Below are 18,029 nucleotides of genomic sequence, written 5' to 3'. Positions count from 1 at the left end.
TGAAACCTGGATGCTGAACCCAGTGTGGATCTCGCTTCAGAAGCTTGATCTTTACACTGGGCCAAAGCAAAGCAATGGGACTGAGCTCCTTCCTGAAATGGATTGGAGTAGGGCCCATCCCAAACACAAATCAGTGCTGGTTGCACAAGGAAATGGTGCTATCAGAGCTCCCCATTTCTTCACTGTGTCTGATCCAAGACAAGACCAAGCACTCTGTCCATTTGCACTACTTTAAAAGGCAAGGATAAAGTTAAGCTATCACACCAACCCCTCCAACACAGTCTTTCTCCCACCATGGCCCATGATGGCTGATTCCCAAAGGCACAAAGTGACCGATCTTTAGACTTATACATAAGGTCTACATATATATATATATTTATATATATATGTACACACACACAATTACATACATATTTAAATATATATATACATATATATATATTTGGTTTTGGTTTTCCTCTTTAATATTTCTTTTTGCTCTTTTTCCCCTCTTTTCTTCCCCTTTTAACTTGATGGTGTAGTCTCCTGTGAGGAGGGCTCTGGTATATGTTCTGGAGACTCCTCTGTCTCCAAAGAGTCTTCTGGCTTCTCCTCTGTCACTTTAGGCTCCTCGGGGGCTTGAGATCCCTCCAGCTCCTGACTCTGAGCCTGACTGTTCATTTTCTCTTCTGCTTCTATCTCTTCCGAGGTGGGAATGGAGTTTTTCTTTGGACGGCCTTTGGGCTTTGTTGGAGCTTCCTGTCCACCCTTCAGCACCTGGAGCAATGAGATGAACCATCAGGATCAATGTGAACTCTGCTGCTGTGAGACATCCTTCAAGGAAGGATGAAACTCGGCTTTGGCCTCAAAAGTGAATCCATGGTCACCATTTGAGCCTGCATTCATGGAGCGAGTTCACCCATTTTCTCATGGAAATAGAATGAAATGCAAACATTATCAGCAAGGACACCCAGAACTCTTTAAGTCTTTAAGTCAGTTCCTACAGGAAGCCAAGAGCAACCCAGGCATGCAGTCCTCATCAGTACAGACAGAAGATTTAGTCCCTTTCCTGAGTGTTTGCCTTATTCCAAGCCCAAGTCTTGGAATGAGACCCCTATCATCTGAGTAAGAGGTGGGAGTCAGCAAGCCAGGTCTGATCCTATGTTTAATTCCCTCTGCCTTCACACCATCACTGCAGCAATAAGACACTTCCAAAGATCTGTATCCAAGCTAATCCCGGATTTAAGTGGCAGTACCTTCTGCAGCTGTCACACACACTCAGAGATAGGGTCTAGAACTGCATCTCCTCTGCCAGATCAGAATACATAAACATCTCCACTTGAGAATGTCACAGCATCATGGTTTCCACCAGGATTTATTGGACACTTGTCCTTTCTAAAAGCACTGTAACTGGAAAAGGGCCATGACGCTGTGAAGACGTGAAAGACATGAAAGGGAGATATGAAAAGCAAGAACTAACAATATTAGCTCTCAAAACTGCACCAGTTTCCATAGAACAGCACAATCTTTTTTGTCTATGCACATAGCCTATCCCACAAGCATTAAGATCCCACGAATACTAAAAGTGCAGAGGGAGATATTTTGGCTCTTCTCTCTGTTCTGTCTTCATTTGTTTCATCCCTTTGCTTTGTACCCTTCCTACTGCCTAAGGGCTGCTCTAGCCCACCAGGCTGCAGGCTGAATACATGGAGAACAAAGAGCATCTCTAAGAAAAGTGATCAAGAATAAACCAAAACTGGATCTCAACAGACACAGGTCACCGACACTGTGCTCAGCTTCCAAATCTGTTCTTAAGGACGAGGGAATGAACCACTTACCATTTTCTTCCACTTCATCCTACGGTTCTGGTACCACGTCTTCACCTGCAGCTGTGTCAGCCCCAACGACTGGGCTAAGTCCAACCTTGGAGACAAAAGAGACATTGAAATGAATTTACAGAGGACAAGAAGAGCCCAGAGGCTCTGGGACAGCATCCCTGATAAACAGGTCTATGGTGTCTGAAGCAACCACCTAAGAACCAAGACACCCAGCATCAGTCTGCTCTTTGCATCCTATTTCTTCTTCACTTCCCATGTAATAGGGGTATTAATACTTTCTCATTTCTCACGGAGTAGTAGTACATCTAAATCTATTAATTCCTTTTGCATTCTGCTATTATAGGCAATTCAGGCTTATAAATGAATTTATTATTTGCGTGCTTAGCTTAAGGCTATATGTGGCAGACAGCCCATAATCCTGATTCATCCTCCACAAATCTCCAACCTATGCAAGTTCCTCTGAGACCATTCATTATTTCTATATTAAAACCCAGGATATGAAGCAAATGCAGCTCAAAGTAACTCTTTATCCTTCCCCACAGGTAATGGCTCCATGCATCTGGCAGTTTTGTCATGGAATTGCACAATGGATGGAGCTGGAAATCCATAACCATGCTGGGTAAAGGCCCCATAGAGTCACACAAGTCCTGCGGGTAGGACTGCTCCAACCCAGAGCCATGTTCCCATGTGTTCTGGACTGCGTGAGCTTCCTGGCAAGTCATTCCCAGCCTTTGGATAGGGTAAAACAAAACGTCAAGGCCAAGTTCTTCATAATCAATCTTCAGTTTCAGATGGGCTCTTAGGGCAACAGACTCACCCTCCTACCCACAAACACCTACATACCTGCAGCAGCTTGCTGTCAAACTCACGCATGGATTCATGGCTCTCCCCCACTTTGGATTCACTCCAGACCTACAGGCTTGGTCTGCTCACTGCCTATGCCACTATACAACATCTGAGAGATGCCCCATCGACTTCAAGACACTGTTATATGAAAAGGAGACTCTAGCAGAGGCATTACCCTGTTATGCTGCATTCCCTTTCTGCTACTAAACCAGGTGCTTCAGTTGCTCTGCCACAGGTACAATCCTGTGTTCAGGAGTAAACTGAATCACAACCCATTGCTTTGCCATCACGTTTCCAGCCACGAGTTGACAGAGAGAAACCCTGCTTGACTAACTCTCCTCGCCTCAGTGCACATGTCTGATCAGACTTTGTGACCTGTTACCAGCTCTTGCCACACACATTAGGGTAACCAGCATTGCCTAGAAACCCGAGGAAACAAACAGAGGGGAAGTGGTACATGGACAGGAATTGCTCATCAGCTTCAAACATGTCCAAAGCTAGGGAACAGTCATCTGATAACATTACTTAACAGCCTCGAGTGCTTCACCAAGTGTCAACCATCTGGTTATGTGAAGCTGTGAGGAGTCAGCCCAGGAGCATTAGGAGCTCTGACACTGTGTGATACGGCCTGGCTAAGCTGGTGAAATCTGGTGACAGGCAGAATGAGCAGAGAGTGTCATCTTCAATCTAAACACTGTGGCACTGGTGTCTGTGGAGTTCAAGGCATGGTGTACCTTCCACACCCTCTCCAGGCTTACAGACCTCATAGGAAACAGACAGGTCTTTCTCCCATCATTTCAACCTGCAGAACAGGATCCAAAGCCTTTTTCAAAAGCTAAAGCCTCTCCTTAGTTTGTTTTCTTCATGTGGTACCCAAGAACTTCCCTTTTCCTTCAAAAAGACAAGGTCTTTGCAAGTGCCTTCACAAGGGCAAGGCAGCTTTCAACTCTCTGCAACCTTGGATGTGTTTTCCAAGCTGCTGGAAAAGCCACCACTGAATTGCTACCCAAGTGTTGTAGACAAGCTTCACCTTCCTGTCATGAGCAGCAGGAATGGGAAAGACTGAGATCCTTCTGCTCAGTACTTTGCCTGTCTCCGAGCCTGGATGCCTGCTCGCAAGCACATACATCACCATGTGGCCTTCCCATTGAGCTAATCTATCTGTGGAAAAGTTACCTATCCCAGGAAAAGTTAAGCCTTGGAATTGAGTCCAGTCATCTACCCACTGGCCAATGGCAGAGGCATCTTTGTGGAACCAGAAAGCAGAACACTACAGCAAGGATGGGAAGAGCAGGTCCAGAGAAGCCCTTTAGCTCATTCCTTTTCCTAGTGGAAGAGCCTGACCTACCTGTCAGGGGTAGAGAGATACTTCTGCTTCTGGAACTTCTTCTCCAAGCCCATCAGCTGCAGCTCAGTGAAGATGGTTCTGCTCCGGCGCGGCTTCTTGAGCCGAGGTGTGGGCTGCTCTGCCTCCGACTCACTGCTGCCATGGGTCTCACTGGCCGGTGCCTCGGAGCTGGCAGTGCCCGATGGGGTCTGGGCTGGCAGCACACGGGAGCTGGTGGCAGCAGGGACCAGGTGAGGGACCACCGAGGGCTGCCGGGCGATGACGGAGATGAGAGGGTATGCCCGCAGGGAAGGGGAGCCTGGCATGGGAGGAAGCAGAGGGGGATGAAGGCCAGGTCAGTGGCAGGGTGGTAATGGGAGCCCTGGAGAGAGTAGGGAGAGAGGAATACTTTGTCCTAATGACCACAAGCAAATCAGTTCCCCTTTCTGGAGCCGTTCCTTCTCCCATACTTCATAGGTTTCCTTGGGCTGGGAATCTTGGTGTGCTTATCTCTAGTACAGGGAAAGGAAGGCCTGTGTTTCCATTGATGGCTGTTTTTTTTAGGAGCTATTATAATACTCACCATTGAAGTCATCTGATTGCCACAAGAGATTAAATTCCATGCAAACAATGACATCCACCCCCGTTCATGCAAGTCTGCTCCTCTCTGAACACTCACACTTCACCTATTCTCCCTTTACAGGCAACAGACAGTGGAGTTCAAGTCACAGTTCATCTCATCCTTTAGTAGGTAACCTTCAGTTACCTGATAATATATATATTATATATATAACCACATAGATGAAGCACACTTTCATCCTCTGCTGTCTACACTGACCAAACAGGCAGATGAGGACAAACAGATCAGAAGCAAAGCTCTTCACTGACTCTTACCTCCACATCCAACCACTTGACAGCAGCCCTAAAGCCAAACCAGCCACTCTCCTCCAATCCCTGAAGGTGAGGGCTATTCTGGGGTGATGAATCTGAATGTTCTCTAACACTGCAGGAAGTTCTGATTCACATCAGAGCTGAACTTACAGCTACAGACAGATCTCTGCTCAGTGCACAAGAGTGTACACCCTACAGCTCTGTACCAAACCACACAGTCTTGTTCTGTACCCCCATTTACCTCATTTGCAGAATGGAAGCAGCCCTCCTTACCTACTCCATTGGAGGTAAAACATGGATTAAAGTCGAATGTACATAAAGGATTCCGAGATCTTTAGATAAATGGTGCTGTGGAAAGGAACACCTTGCACCAGCAGGCCTGATTGGGCAACTGTTCATGTGAATCACCACTAATGAAAATGATCTGTAGGCCTCCATGAGTCTATTTCGGTGAGTAACTTGTTGCAGTGGAAGTAAGGAGCTGTCAGTTTGGCCTATTGATGACCTTATATATATATATATAAGCATATATATACCTATATGAGGGTATTCTTACCCTCCTCCCCTGAGTGAAGGGTTGCGATGGCACAAATCAGGTCCCAGGCACCGAGTACATCAAGGAATCACACAGCTTGTTGATTGTCACTTCCCTCCACAACCACTGCAAGCTGTGCAAAATCCAGCCACTTACAAAACAAGCTTGGAAAGCCACTGCCAAAACGCTTTAGATCCCAAGAGACTGGGATTTAAACAAGACTGGGATTACAAACTGGGGTTTAGGCAGACTGGGGCTTAAGCCTTGCTTTCTCCTCCACATCTCTGCAATGCCAAACACCAAGTTATCTCCATTGATTTTAAAACAAAGCACCAAAGAAGTTCTTGAGAGGTGAGATCAGAATCTCCAGGCAACCTTCAGCTTGTGCAAAATCGACCTTTCCTTTCTGCAGCTCTTTTGCAGCTGTCCTGCAGCATCACCAAGGAACCTGGCAGGAATTCTGCCTCCATTTGAAACCTCAGTGGCTGCTCCGAGATCATGCATTAAGATAGAGCGCCCTGTCTTTTGCCTTATGCTTCTAATGCTGCCCTCACTGATATTAATGTACCCAGCTACACAAAAGGTAAAACAGATGCAGCTCCCATAGCCTATATCCAGAAGTCCTTTGCAGGAACCTGAAGCCACCTTTACCATAAGAGATGTTCCTAGGAGAGCAATGAAGTTTGTCAATGGGACTTAGCTCTTCTGCTCTCATTCACAGAGGCTAAACAAGAAGAGACCTCACAGGCACCAGTTCCAACCTGCTCTGAATAAGGAGACTGAAAACTGATGCCCAAGCTTTACACACCTTAAAGGAGGGAAGCCAGTCGTACTGTATCCCCTTATCGTGCTGTTAGGGGGTCCTGATTCAAACCATCCCATCACAGAGCTCCTGCTCCTCTGCAGGTTCATTCTCTGAGCCTTATCCCACAACCTGAAGCCTGTCCTTGCTTATGGGTGGCTTTTGGCACCAGATCACTGGTTAGTTGATACTTTTACCCTTGTACCCCTTTATGGCTCTCCATAAACCACAAGATTACTAAGCAGTAATAAATCAGCAGAGCCCAGAAGCCCCTGCAATGCTCCAAGTGACCAAAACCAAAGGTATTCCTACAAGGAACTCTCTTCAAGGGAGGTCAGCAAAAGGTGTTTGATACCAGAGCAATCAGAATCACAGAACCATAGAATGGTTTGGATTGAAAGGGAACTTGAAGCTCACCCAGTTCCAACCTCCTGCCAGAGGCAGGGACACCTTCCACTAGAGCAGCTTGCTCAAGTATAAGGAATATTTGCTTTCCTGTATGGCATGGAAGCAGCATATGGGACTGTCTGCAGTAGGGGAAGGCTTGCTAGAATGGCCCCAGAGGTTAAGATCTGCTTCAGTCAAACAGAGGGAAGTGTCTTTGGGCTATTTTCCTAACAATCAGGTAGGATGGGGAATAAAAAGAGCTGCTTCCCTCCTTCCATGATGGGCAGCGAGAACACGGCTGGTCCGGCAGAGCAGAACTGGTTGAGTTTAGAGAGGCAGATGACATTGGAGTTGTTCAGGTCCATGCTTCCAAGTGCTGAGCACCTGAATGGGGGGATACATTTCCCAAACAGCAGCTGTGAACTGGCCAAGTGCTCAGCAAAGCTCAGCACGGGCTTATTTTTGGTGCCCACGTCAGGACACTGGTTTCCTTACGGCTCTGTTACTAGTGGTTTGCTACTAGTTGCTTCGAGCTCCAGGTGGTGAACAGATTGGTGATGCTGCTGACACCAAGTGTCTTAGATTTGTTTATCATTTGTGCTTGAAAGAGAAGCCTTTGCTTATGGTTTGACCCTAACAGTTGTGACGGTGCTCTTAGAAACCACTGTAAATAATGAAGGCATCTGCTGATGTTCAGCCCAGCCCATGTACAAGGCTTCTCAGCTTTCTGCCCTCAGCCTGATGAGGACACAGGATGGGTAGGGCATAGGATAAGGACAACTTTTAGAGAAAGAGAAAAGGGTTGAGGTTGTTGTTGGCCAGAAAAGGGGCAATGCTTCAGCAGTGAGCTCTCCTTGCAGATACAGGAAACCAGAAACAGCCTCTGCAGTGCCTTCTAGATCACAAAGAAACGAGCCTAAGTTCAATGTCCTCTTCTGGATATAGTTATCCCAAAGTTCAGAGGTAGCTGAAGTTGAGCCAGCCCATTGTCTCTAGGTATACTATTAACATGACTCCCCTTAACCCATCCATACAGTTCTTACACTGATAACGCCTTTGCTTCCGAACACTGTGAAATCTGAGCCTAGATCTAAGTTCCACATCCCCCAGAATTCAAATGGTATTGTAAGAATGGAATAATTTCTTAATCTGCAACAAATTAAATGCTGGCAAGCAGCTCTTGTCTGCTCAGCACTGTTGTGACATGCTCTGTCTCCCAAAATGGGAAGGAACAGGAATGGAGAGCTCTTCCTTTCCCTGCCTTTCAGAACAGCTTCAGCTGAACCCAAACTTCTGCACTGTGCCCGAGTACCTACTCCAATCCTGACCCACTGCTCCTCTGCATTTGAAAACCAAAGCAAAGCCCCAAAAAGACAGAAAATGAGGAATTAATGCAGCAACATGCACCAAGCATTTTACTGTTTCCACCTAAAACAATCAAGAGGCAGCACAGTCAAAGACTGAGCTGAGCTCTTAGGCAGAAGCTGTTCCCTGGGAGGGTGCTGAGGCGCTGGCACAGGGTGCCCAGAGAAGCTGTGGCTGCCCCATCCCTGGCAGTGCTCAAGGCCAGGTTGGACACAGGGGCTTGGAGCAGCTGCTCCAGTGGAAGGGGTCCCTCCCATGGCAGGGGTTGGGACTGGCTGAGCTTTAAGGTCCCTTCCAACACAAACCATTCTATGCAGGGATGCTTCTCCTAAGGTGCTCCTGAGCACCAGACATGATGCTGCCGGTACCACCATGACACCCAATCAGCTTTTAATTAATATAAATACTTCAAACACATCTTTTCCCTTCCTTTCTCCCCTTTCCCCTCCTCCCTGGCTGACTTTCAAGCCCATCAGACGACAGACTAGAGGGAAGAGAAAAGGGAAAGCACTAATTAATTGCACTGTTTGACTGCCGGCAGTAGCAGAACGATTTTCCTCCTAGGCAAATTCAGCTAATGCTGTTTTGGAAAGGAAGAAAGAGGAAGGGATGATTTATGGGTAAGCTCCTCTTGGCAGGGCAGCCCCGCTCAGAGGCAGGATGAAATCTCACTCGGAATGGGCTGCAGTGAAAGGTAAATAATGAAAGAAAATGAACTTACGACTCAGGAAGGTCTATAAATCTGTCATCTCCTGAGTGTCAAAACAAAAGCAAACCAAGGAGTTGAGTTCATTTGGGAAAGAGCTTCATTTTGCTGAAGGAGAGGGCAGCCTACTGGAAGGAACAAGCAAGCCCTGAGCGAAGCAAAGGAGGCAAAAGCAGCAGGGAAACACTGAGAATGAGCTGAACCATACAGCTGGTTTAAGGGCATTACATCTACTTATCCACCACAGTAGATATTTGCCAGCCAGGCCATTCCCACCAACCCGGTACAGTCCAGAAACTCAGGACCCAACTGGTTAAAGACACCAGCCACATACCCACTGTGCACCCCAGGACACAGGATGTCCTCTCAGGTCAGTGTGGGCTCCTTTACCTTATGGCTGCTCAATGGACCAGAGACCTAACATGACTCTCAGCAAGGGCTGTGCTCCTTCTGCTCAGCTTCCTCAGGCACCACTTGCACCTCTCTTGCCCATCAGAAACCCTACTGAGGGCAGTGAAGCAGCTCCTGCTCTCAGGGTAGACCTTACCCCATGTGTTATATTACCCAATAACACACAAAACCCTTCCCTTAACCCACTGTGTAAGTAAAAACTCACACTCATTTACTCTTGATGCTTTCCTTAAGCTCCATATTGTAATTAACTATGAGAAGGCAGCCTGCATCATGTTGTTCCAAGATCAGTGCTGTGCTCCACCAAGTGCCTTGATAAGGACATAAAGGCAAAAGGAAAAAGAACAGCAATGGGCTATGCATATACCAGGCAAATTCATTTCCCTTGGGAACAAGTGCTTAGGAAAAGGTGCAAGGGAAATAACCAGGATCCCAGGAAGGGCAAATAGTCCCTTCATAGATGCCCACTGGAGTGCTGTCATTAACACTTAGATCCTAAGTTACAAGATTACCTGGGTGCCATTTATGCTCTGCAGCATGGTGCTGTGCACAGATCAAGGATGCTATCTCCAGAATGGGAAGCAGCACAGCCCTGCTAGGCTATAATTGCACCTGAGCTAATTATGGCCTGAGGAGAGGTGGGCTAATTAGGTTGTGAACAATGTGTTGACAGCCTGACAGTTTCCAACGAGTTGGTGTATTTGCATGGTGCAGTCCTTGCAACACGCTGATGCAGATGGGCTTTCAGAGCTAGCTATCCCTCTTTGTGTCCTCTTGTAATGGGCTGCAAGTCCAGGCAATGCCAGTCTTCCTGAAGCTGTTCCCTGCACAAGTCAACCAAGTCTCAAGCTCAAAGGTGGTCCCTAATTATGGACATCAATGTTTTTAGCATCCCTAAAGGTGGTGACAGATATTTCATCAGGAGTCCTTCCTATCAGCAGTGCAGACAATTGATTCTCTCCTCATTCTTTCCACATTCTTCCACTGGTACTGTAAAACAACCCTACAGAGCTGAAATAACTGGAAAACCTGCATGTGATCCTCAGACCCTTTAAAAGTGCCATTCCTCAGCTCTATAATCTGATCTTTCTGCAGCTATTGCATATTAAATAGGAAAGCTGTAAACTGGGAATGCTTGAGAGTTATCCTGGTTGCCATTCCTCTTCTCCAGCATCCCAGCATCCAAGAGCTCGGTCACCTAACTGAGAGTTCCTGCTGTTTTGGGAGAGATTTGTCTTTGGTTTTGTTGTTTCTTTTCCAACTAGCTCTCTTTTTCTTTGATTGCATGTGGAAACATTTCATAGCTCAGCTAAAGGCTCTGCATACAAGCCAATGTGAAGGGTTTGAAAGCTTCCAAGACTCAACCCAAATGCACAGAGCCAGTATTCCTAATGGAATCAGGAGTGCTTCAGTGGCTACATGAAAGCAGAGCTTTTTTCCCCTAAAATCTGAGTGCAGAGATGGAGCAGGAGCTCCAGTGAGTAGCATGCAGGGAGATTCCCTGGAGTGAAGTCTAAGTGCTCCTCAAAGACTGCAGGTGCACTTCACACACACTATTTCCACTTCAACTGAATGAGCTATATTAGCCTGACAAAGACTATGAGGCTTGCTAAACTAAACGCAGCCCAGAGACCCCTTGGTAGCAAATGGCTTCTCTCCCTTGTGGAAGAATCCAAGCCCAACCCATGTCCATGGCAAAATGCCCATCAGCTCCAGTGGAGCCAGGATTTCAGCCGCATGTGTCCACAGAAGGAAAACAGAGAAGAAAGGAAAATCAGTGCAGCTAATTTTAGCACAGCTAAAATGATCCTTTTTTGGAGAGCTGCAGGCCAGTTCCTCAGGAGCCTGCACCTTCTGTGATGAGCCAAGTGGAAGTTGGGGGGGAAAGCAGCACCTTTTCAAATGGTAATTTCTGACAACAGCTTCTTAGCTGGGGGGAAAATAGGGCTCATCCATGTGTCCTATTTCACCTTCCCCAGGCACATCAGAGAACAGTCCCTGTATTGGTTTTGAGTGTGTTTCCAGCTGTATCAGCTCCAAACAAAACCATTGGTGTCCATAAATGCTAATTTCAATTGAATGCAATGTATTACAGCTAAATGCTCCTCCTCAGAGCATCTCTTTACCATGCAACTGAGCCCAGTTTCCTCAGGGAGATCCGGGTTTTCCCTTCCAAGCCTGTCCCCGTTAGCGATTCATCAACGTAATGTTTCAGTCTACCTTCTCCATAATAACAGTAATGAATAAGTGTGAATGCATGTGAGGCATGCGTGCCGCAGGCCTGCACAAAAACCAACCAGAAAGATAATTAATCCTCACTTAATAATGACATTTGATAGTTATGTTGTGCTTTTTTACATGTTTAAGGCACTGTACACACAGTCAGTAATTGGCCCTGAACAGACGTTGAGCCTGAAGGAGAACTTGCCTCACTCCCTGCTCCACAGGCAGGATGTGAATGTGGATGTGGGGTGATTATAACCTTATAATCACAACCCAAACACTCACCCCTACAGTGCCAGTGTCTCCAGGGATGCCAGATCCCTAAAGCATGGCACCAGGGTTCTTCTGGCAGGGCTGGCGATAACCACTCTAACAAACTGGTGTTGTTGAGGGCTGTACTGGTGGGGCAGGAGACAGGAATTCGTGTTGAACTGGGAGTCCTGGTGCTGCTGCTATCCTGGGGCGAATCACTCTGCTTCCTGTCATCACAGGATAGCACTGCTGAGCTCCTGGGAAGGTGGAAGCAAGCACTTCCTTGGTGCTATGCGTTGTTCTCCTTCCCTTTCTTCCAGGCTGTTTGTCAAACAGCAGAACGTGCCAGGACCTTGTCAGATCCTCAGTGAAGAAGAAAATTTATAGATAAAGAAGATTATTACTGTTTTAGAGAAGCATTTAAAGCATCGATTTGGCCAGAAGTCAAGAAATCCTTTGGAGCAAATGTAATAGCTTCATCAGCAGAGGATGAATCGGAACAGCACGCACCACTGCTCTATTCTGAATTATTCCACTTCAAGTATTCCAACAGCAACCTGCCTTTGGAAGGTTCTGACTCAAATCCACATTGAGCACGGCTCTGAGAGATGCTGATCCTTGAGGACAAAGGAAAACGATTCTGCCTGGGACTTCTCATCTTGAGCAGGTGATGCCTTTGAGTCCTACTCAGTGGGAAAGCAAGTGCTCTGAACCCAAGTAGGTCTGTCCTAGTATCTCCTATTAGGATATCTACATGCAAGGCCACCATGACAGGAAACAGCTCCAAATGGATTGGTGGGTTTGGACATGAACCTCCACTCCAGCCCCTGACAGCTTGAACTCTGAGGGAGCTCTAAGACCAGGCCACATGAGTCTCAGAGAAATAAAGATGAGCTCCATAAAGGACATCTGATGTCCTTTGTGATCTCCATAAAGGATAGAGTCCAAACAGTGCAGGAAAGTTGCTGGGATACAAGCCACCAGCTCATTTACTGTATCAGTATCAAAGGATGCTTTGGCTCCACTAAGCCAACTTCAAGTTGAAGCTCTTGCTTTTGAACTAAGTCATGTTAAATACTTCAGCCAAGTGTTTCCTTCATTACCAAGGATAAGACTCAACTCTAGAACTCATTGCTCACTGGATCCAGGTTTAACAAGCAAAGTAGCCCAAAGATTACAGAATCAAACAGCTAGAATAGATTTACAAGGAGACTCTGGTCATCTCTATCAGGGTGGAGGAAAAATGCTGCACCAAGATGACACAGCTTTCAGGGTGCTGAAGCTTAAGATATCTTTGCTAATGACAGCCAGATGACCAGACATCTTGGGACATGGGGTAGGAGTCCAGATCCAATCCTCTGTCTGGATGGCATCACTGGTCAAGGACCAGGATTTGGACTTAGATGAAGAAACAGAGCTGAGAGGGTACAGTTTTAGTGGAAGGATAAGTCACATTCTGTTCTTTACACTGTTCCCTATATCTTGCTGGCCAGGATATGAATCTATATGGACTCCAGGCTGACATCAGGACCATTCTTACATCCTTACACATTTGATGGATAACTCTGCCTTCTCTCGGGATTGAGTTTCTGTCCAAGTTCAAATGCACAATGCCATGTGTGCATAAACCAATCGGCCCTTTACTTCCTGCTCTATTAATTACTGTCACAACAGCCATAAGCAAACACTAGCCTTGGACAGCTGACTGGCCCTGCACACAAAAGCACTCTTCAGGTTTCTCAAGCCCACCCTTGTGTGAGCTCCAGCAAAAAGCTTCCCATAAATACCACTACCTCTTCCTGCTCCCAGCCTCTGAAACACTCTGGTGAGTGAGACATGGGAAGAAAGAGAGTTCAATTGTCACTGAACAGCAAACTGTGTAAATTTGGCCTGATGGATCTTTCGGAAAGTGCTTTTTTTCCTCTGGGGTGAATAGTGGATCAGTGTTTTAAACACACAGACATCCCCCTCTTCTCCTCCACACAATGAAAGGGGGACTTCACCAAGCACCAGTGTTAACCTCAAAGAGACCTGTCACATCTTTGCCAAGCCTTTGGCTCCTCTAACTGTGCCTTATCATCTCAAGGGTTGCTTTATTAATAACCTTGCCCCCATCAGGACACGTTTAGCAGAGAGGTTGGTCTCTCTGAGCTGCTTTATGTGACTCTTTGATCTTGCATCTGCCCTAACAGAGAGAAAACTCATCTCTGTTTCCTCTATGGACGAAAATAAACTCTGGGGATGGTTTGGCTGAACAGCTGCACAAACAATGCCATTTAGAAGGATGCAAATGAGACACGAGCGGGTTTTGTTCACAGCCTGTCTCCCCTTTGTGTTTGCCAATTACATTGGTGATCTTCACCCAGCTCTTGTGGCTGGGCTGAGGTGAAGAGACACATCCAGGGAATAAAGCTAAGCATAATGCACATCACAGGAAGGTGAAACCCTATTATCATAGCCTATAGCACCTTGGTAGAAGGGTTTCCTCCAGACCTGATCTTTTTGCTTGAATAAGCTGACAAAGACTATGTCACAGCTTCCACCGGCACAGGGCATGGCTATTTTTAATCCCTCCACATCAAATAACAGCACACACATGTCACCCCATGGACTGAGTCTTAACCCAAACAGAATGAATCAAGGAGAGCGAAGCTTTCACTTTTAGGATGGGGAAAAGGAAAAAGAAGTCATAGAATCCCAGACTGGTTTGGGTTGGAAAGGACCTTAAAGATCATCCAGTTCATACCCCTGCCCCAACCTGGCCTTGAACCCTGCCAGGGATGGGGCAGCCACAGCTTCTCTGGGCAATACAGCAAAAACACAGGTGGATTTCCAGTTTATAGACAGCTTTCATTGCAAACTGTTCTGCAACACTGCAAAAGGATCATCTTCATTCCCAAATCAGCTTCCTTGACTTTGTATAATGCCTACATTATACAGAGTTAGTCATGAGCTGAAGATGTTGCAAGAACTCAAAGTCATTTGACTTCATCACTGCCTGTACCTGCAGCTGTGACTATCCTCTATGGACACGGGGAGGCGGGATGCTCCCACCGTTCTCCAGGCAAACTGATACTCCACTCACTTCAGCATCTGCACTTCATTAGTCAGGCTAATGAGGACAAGGAGAGCTGCATTCACTGCCACAGACATCATGGAAAGATCATGTCAGTTGACAGCATTGTATCACAGAGTACAGCCGGTGGGTGAAGATACAAGCAGAGCAGATAAGGCAGATAGGGGTTGGTGTGCAGTAAGCAACAAGCAGAACACCCAACTGCTGGAGAAGGACCTAGATGACTCCAAACAACAGCCAAACCCAACCCTGCAGAGCCCCCAGCATCAAAACCAGTCTGATGTACAGTAGCTGAGACCCAGCCCGTTCGTTTCAGGGTGGGTGGTGGTTCCTTTCTTTTCAGCTGAAGCATAAAACAAGTTTCACTCCTATTGAAACTCATCTGGCCTCAAACAGCAAGCTCAAAAATGTCTTGAGGATGGGCACTCAAACTGGTCACACCCTGAATAAGCAGTTCCATGTGAAAAACCTTCGAGCTGCAAAGCACTTGAGGGACATGCAACCACTTTGAGGTCAGGAAAGTGGTGACAAGGGTTTCCCAGCTGCCAGGCTGCCTTCTATGGCACTGGTAGAAGGATAAGCCAGAAATTCCAGTTGGTGAGCTCTAGCTGTCCCAGTCTCCAGTGAATACGAGCCCTCGCTCACGCCAGATATTGGTGTGCTGGGGTTTGTTCACTTCTGATAGGAAGTCAGCCAAGGAGACACTATTTGCACATCTCCAGACAAACACAGGTTAGATTTAGGGTGGAAAGAGGCTCTAATTAATCATCACAAGGGACTGAATTAGGTTCCTACAGTGCTCAAATTGTGAATTAATGCCATTATGGATAGAAATGATGGAAGGACACGTGTCCAACACCTCCAACCCAGAACCATAAACATGCCCCTACAAATGATTTAGGGATCCAGATGGGAGACTCTCCCTCACCCTGAGGTTTGGAGAGCTTTGAGGCAAAGCTTGGGTTATCCCTCATCTCTGGTTCCTATCAGCACACCTATTTACCTCCGATTCTCCTTGCACACCCGTCACTGAGGAATGCAGCATTGCCATGTTCCACAAGTACCTCTTGGGCTTAAGCATCTCATTTAAATACCAATCAGGAGAGTCAATAAGCAAAACACAATGCAGCCCTTTCTTCCCTCCACACGGGTGTGGGTGTGCAGTTAGACACAACTCCAAGCTGATGGGAATGTTGTCTCATTCCCACCACCTTTATTTATCTTCACTCACTCCATCAAGGACCAAGAGAAGAATGTTCACTTCACTTCGATGTAGATCTGGGGGGAAGAGGACATTAGGTGTAGTGTTTCCAACCCTGTCACTGCTTGAACATAGGATCTCAGCCACATTCTTGAATCTCATTGTCCTTCTGCTTTCCCCAAGTGCAAGGTAAGGATGTTGTATGGCCTGGGAAGTACTCAAAGGGAAGCCATGAAGGGAGGCAGAGGTGTGACCATCTCGCAGCTGGCTGAAGACATTTCCTATTAACAGACTGCATGAGCTCTGCATTGAGAGCTCTGTGTCATTGGATTACGAAATTCCTTAAGGTGCCATTAATATATATGTTAATATTGAAGCCGCGTGTGTATCCTGTTGTGTAACCAGCAGTGTTGCCACAGGAACTCCTCCAGTAATAGGCACGTATGCAGCATGTGGCTTTTCAAACCAAAATAACTCCTTTCAGCCTCCCTGTTTGGTTGTTTGAGGGGTTTGTTCGTGTGTTTTAAAGTTCCAAACCAGGATTCTCTGCCAAAGATCAGCTTTTTACACGATAGTGATGTAACCACATGCAGAAAGCATTTCAATTCAAAGGTTATTGAACAAATCCTGCTCACTTTTGCTCTCCCTTTGGTGACTCAATCTAAGGTGAAGTGTCCCTGCCCATGGCACAGGGTTGGAACTGGATGACCCTTTCCAGCCCAAACCGTTCTGTGATTCTATGGTCAATGCCATGCCTACAGCTGTCTCTGTTTCCAGCCCAGAAGCTCTCCTGGGAAGCCAGATCCAAAGTCTTTCAGTTCATGCAGAGCTTTAGAAAGACTTGGACACTGCAACCCACTTCACTGTCTTGAAATAGATTTTCTCCCATTCATTCCAGAGTGCTTTTTCCTCTTTCCTTAATAAAGCTGTTCTATAGAAATCAAAACTTTGAAGTTAGATGGATGCAATGCTGAACACATACAGATATAGAGCTGGTTTAATAAAAAGATGACTTCTACATCTAGTTCCTGTATTCAGAGCAGCACAAACACTGCCCCACCACCTTCTTTCCACATAGAACGTGACATAAATGAGGAAAAAAGTACAACTGAAACTAAAGCAACATCAGGAACTTGTAATACAAAAATTGCTTCAAAATAACTAGATTTCAAATTATTTTAGTCCTTTACTGAAGTCATCAATCAAAGACAGAGGGAGTTTAAGGCATTTGAATAGCTTGCCCCTTCCAAATTTATCAAGTTTCTGACTGACAACACATTCTGACTCCTACCCAAGCAGGAGGGAACAAACTAAGGATCTAAAGAAAACAGAAAAACCACGTATTTAAGTAAAAACAATTACATTAATCCATGTGAGTTGTCTCTGCACACATTGCAGAGAGGCAAAAAGCCAAGCATCATTTTAAGTCTTTTCTCCTCTCTACAGGTCACCTTTCATTCAACTGTTGAGAATAAACCATCCTCCCACCAAGACAATAACATCTCATTTCCAGTGCTGCTTGGGTGAGGAGCCCACATAAAAATAAATGGCCTCTCTAAGACGACACATCATCCATCTTCAGCATGTAAAACACAGTCATTAATCACAGCAGCAACCTACTTATTACAGGTATTCAAGCACTGGCAATACAAATGCTTATAAAACAGGGGCTCCTTTCATAATTCCCTGCCCTTGCCTCTCAATAGTTTAGAGGATTAACCCTTTTACAACAAGGGATGGGCAAACTGGTTTTGCCTAATTCCAAACCAACTTGACGTCATGGGTTCGAAAGTTCGACTTAACTCAAACCTTATCAGATGCAGTTTGTACTGATGGGAGGCAGCTCAGGGAAGGGGGGAGAAAAGGGAAGGAAGACAGTGAAGAAGCACCTTAAAAACCCCAGTCCAGTAAAGTCCAGTAAAGAGTCAAAGGATGGATAAAAACTGCTAGTGAAGGAGTTGAAACCCTTATGAAGTAATAAACACAGCTTTATCTTAACACCTATCTTAATGCTCAATGTTGTGAAGTCTCTTCCCTCCTACAGACCTCTCTGGTGGGGAAAAAACATACACATTTGCTTTGTGTTCCATTAAACCTCCACAGTTAAACAGACACAATCCCCACTGACCATATTACTTTGGGTCTCTCTTGCCTTTTTTACACCCCTTCACGCAGGTATGCAATGAACCA

At 46.1% G+C, this 18,029-nt stretch overlaps 1 protein-coding gene across 1 annotated transcript in view; it reads right to left on the bottom strand.

The window, feature by feature from the left end:
* Positions 1–482: 482 nt before the first annotated feature.
* BARX2 (BARX homeobox 2) overlaps positions 483–18,029 on the bottom strand; it is a 31,331-nt gene continuing 13,784 nt past the window's right edge. Inside the window, exons 2-4 of the mRNA XM_034069512.1 lie at positions 4,012–4,309; positions 1,818–1,902; positions 483–756 (exon numbers count right to left, since the gene is read on the bottom strand). Coding sequence (XP_033925403.1) covers positions 505–756; positions 1,818–1,902; positions 4,012–4,309 — 635 coding nt within the window. The 3' untranslated portion in view covers positions 483–504. The remainder of the gene's footprint in view (positions 757–1,817; positions 1,903–4,011; positions 4,310–18,029) is intronic.

Source organism: Melopsittacus undulatus, chromosome 15, assembly GCF_012275295.1.
Source record: "Melopsittacus undulatus isolate bMelUnd1 chromosome 15, bMelUnd1.mat.Z, whole genome shotgun sequence".
NCBI classification, from domain to species: Eukaryota; Metazoa; Chordata; class Aves; order Psittaciformes; family Psittaculidae; genus Melopsittacus; species Melopsittacus undulatus.
Note: the sequence above shows the minus strand (reverse complement) of the source record. Positions and strands in the feature narration are given on the sequence as shown.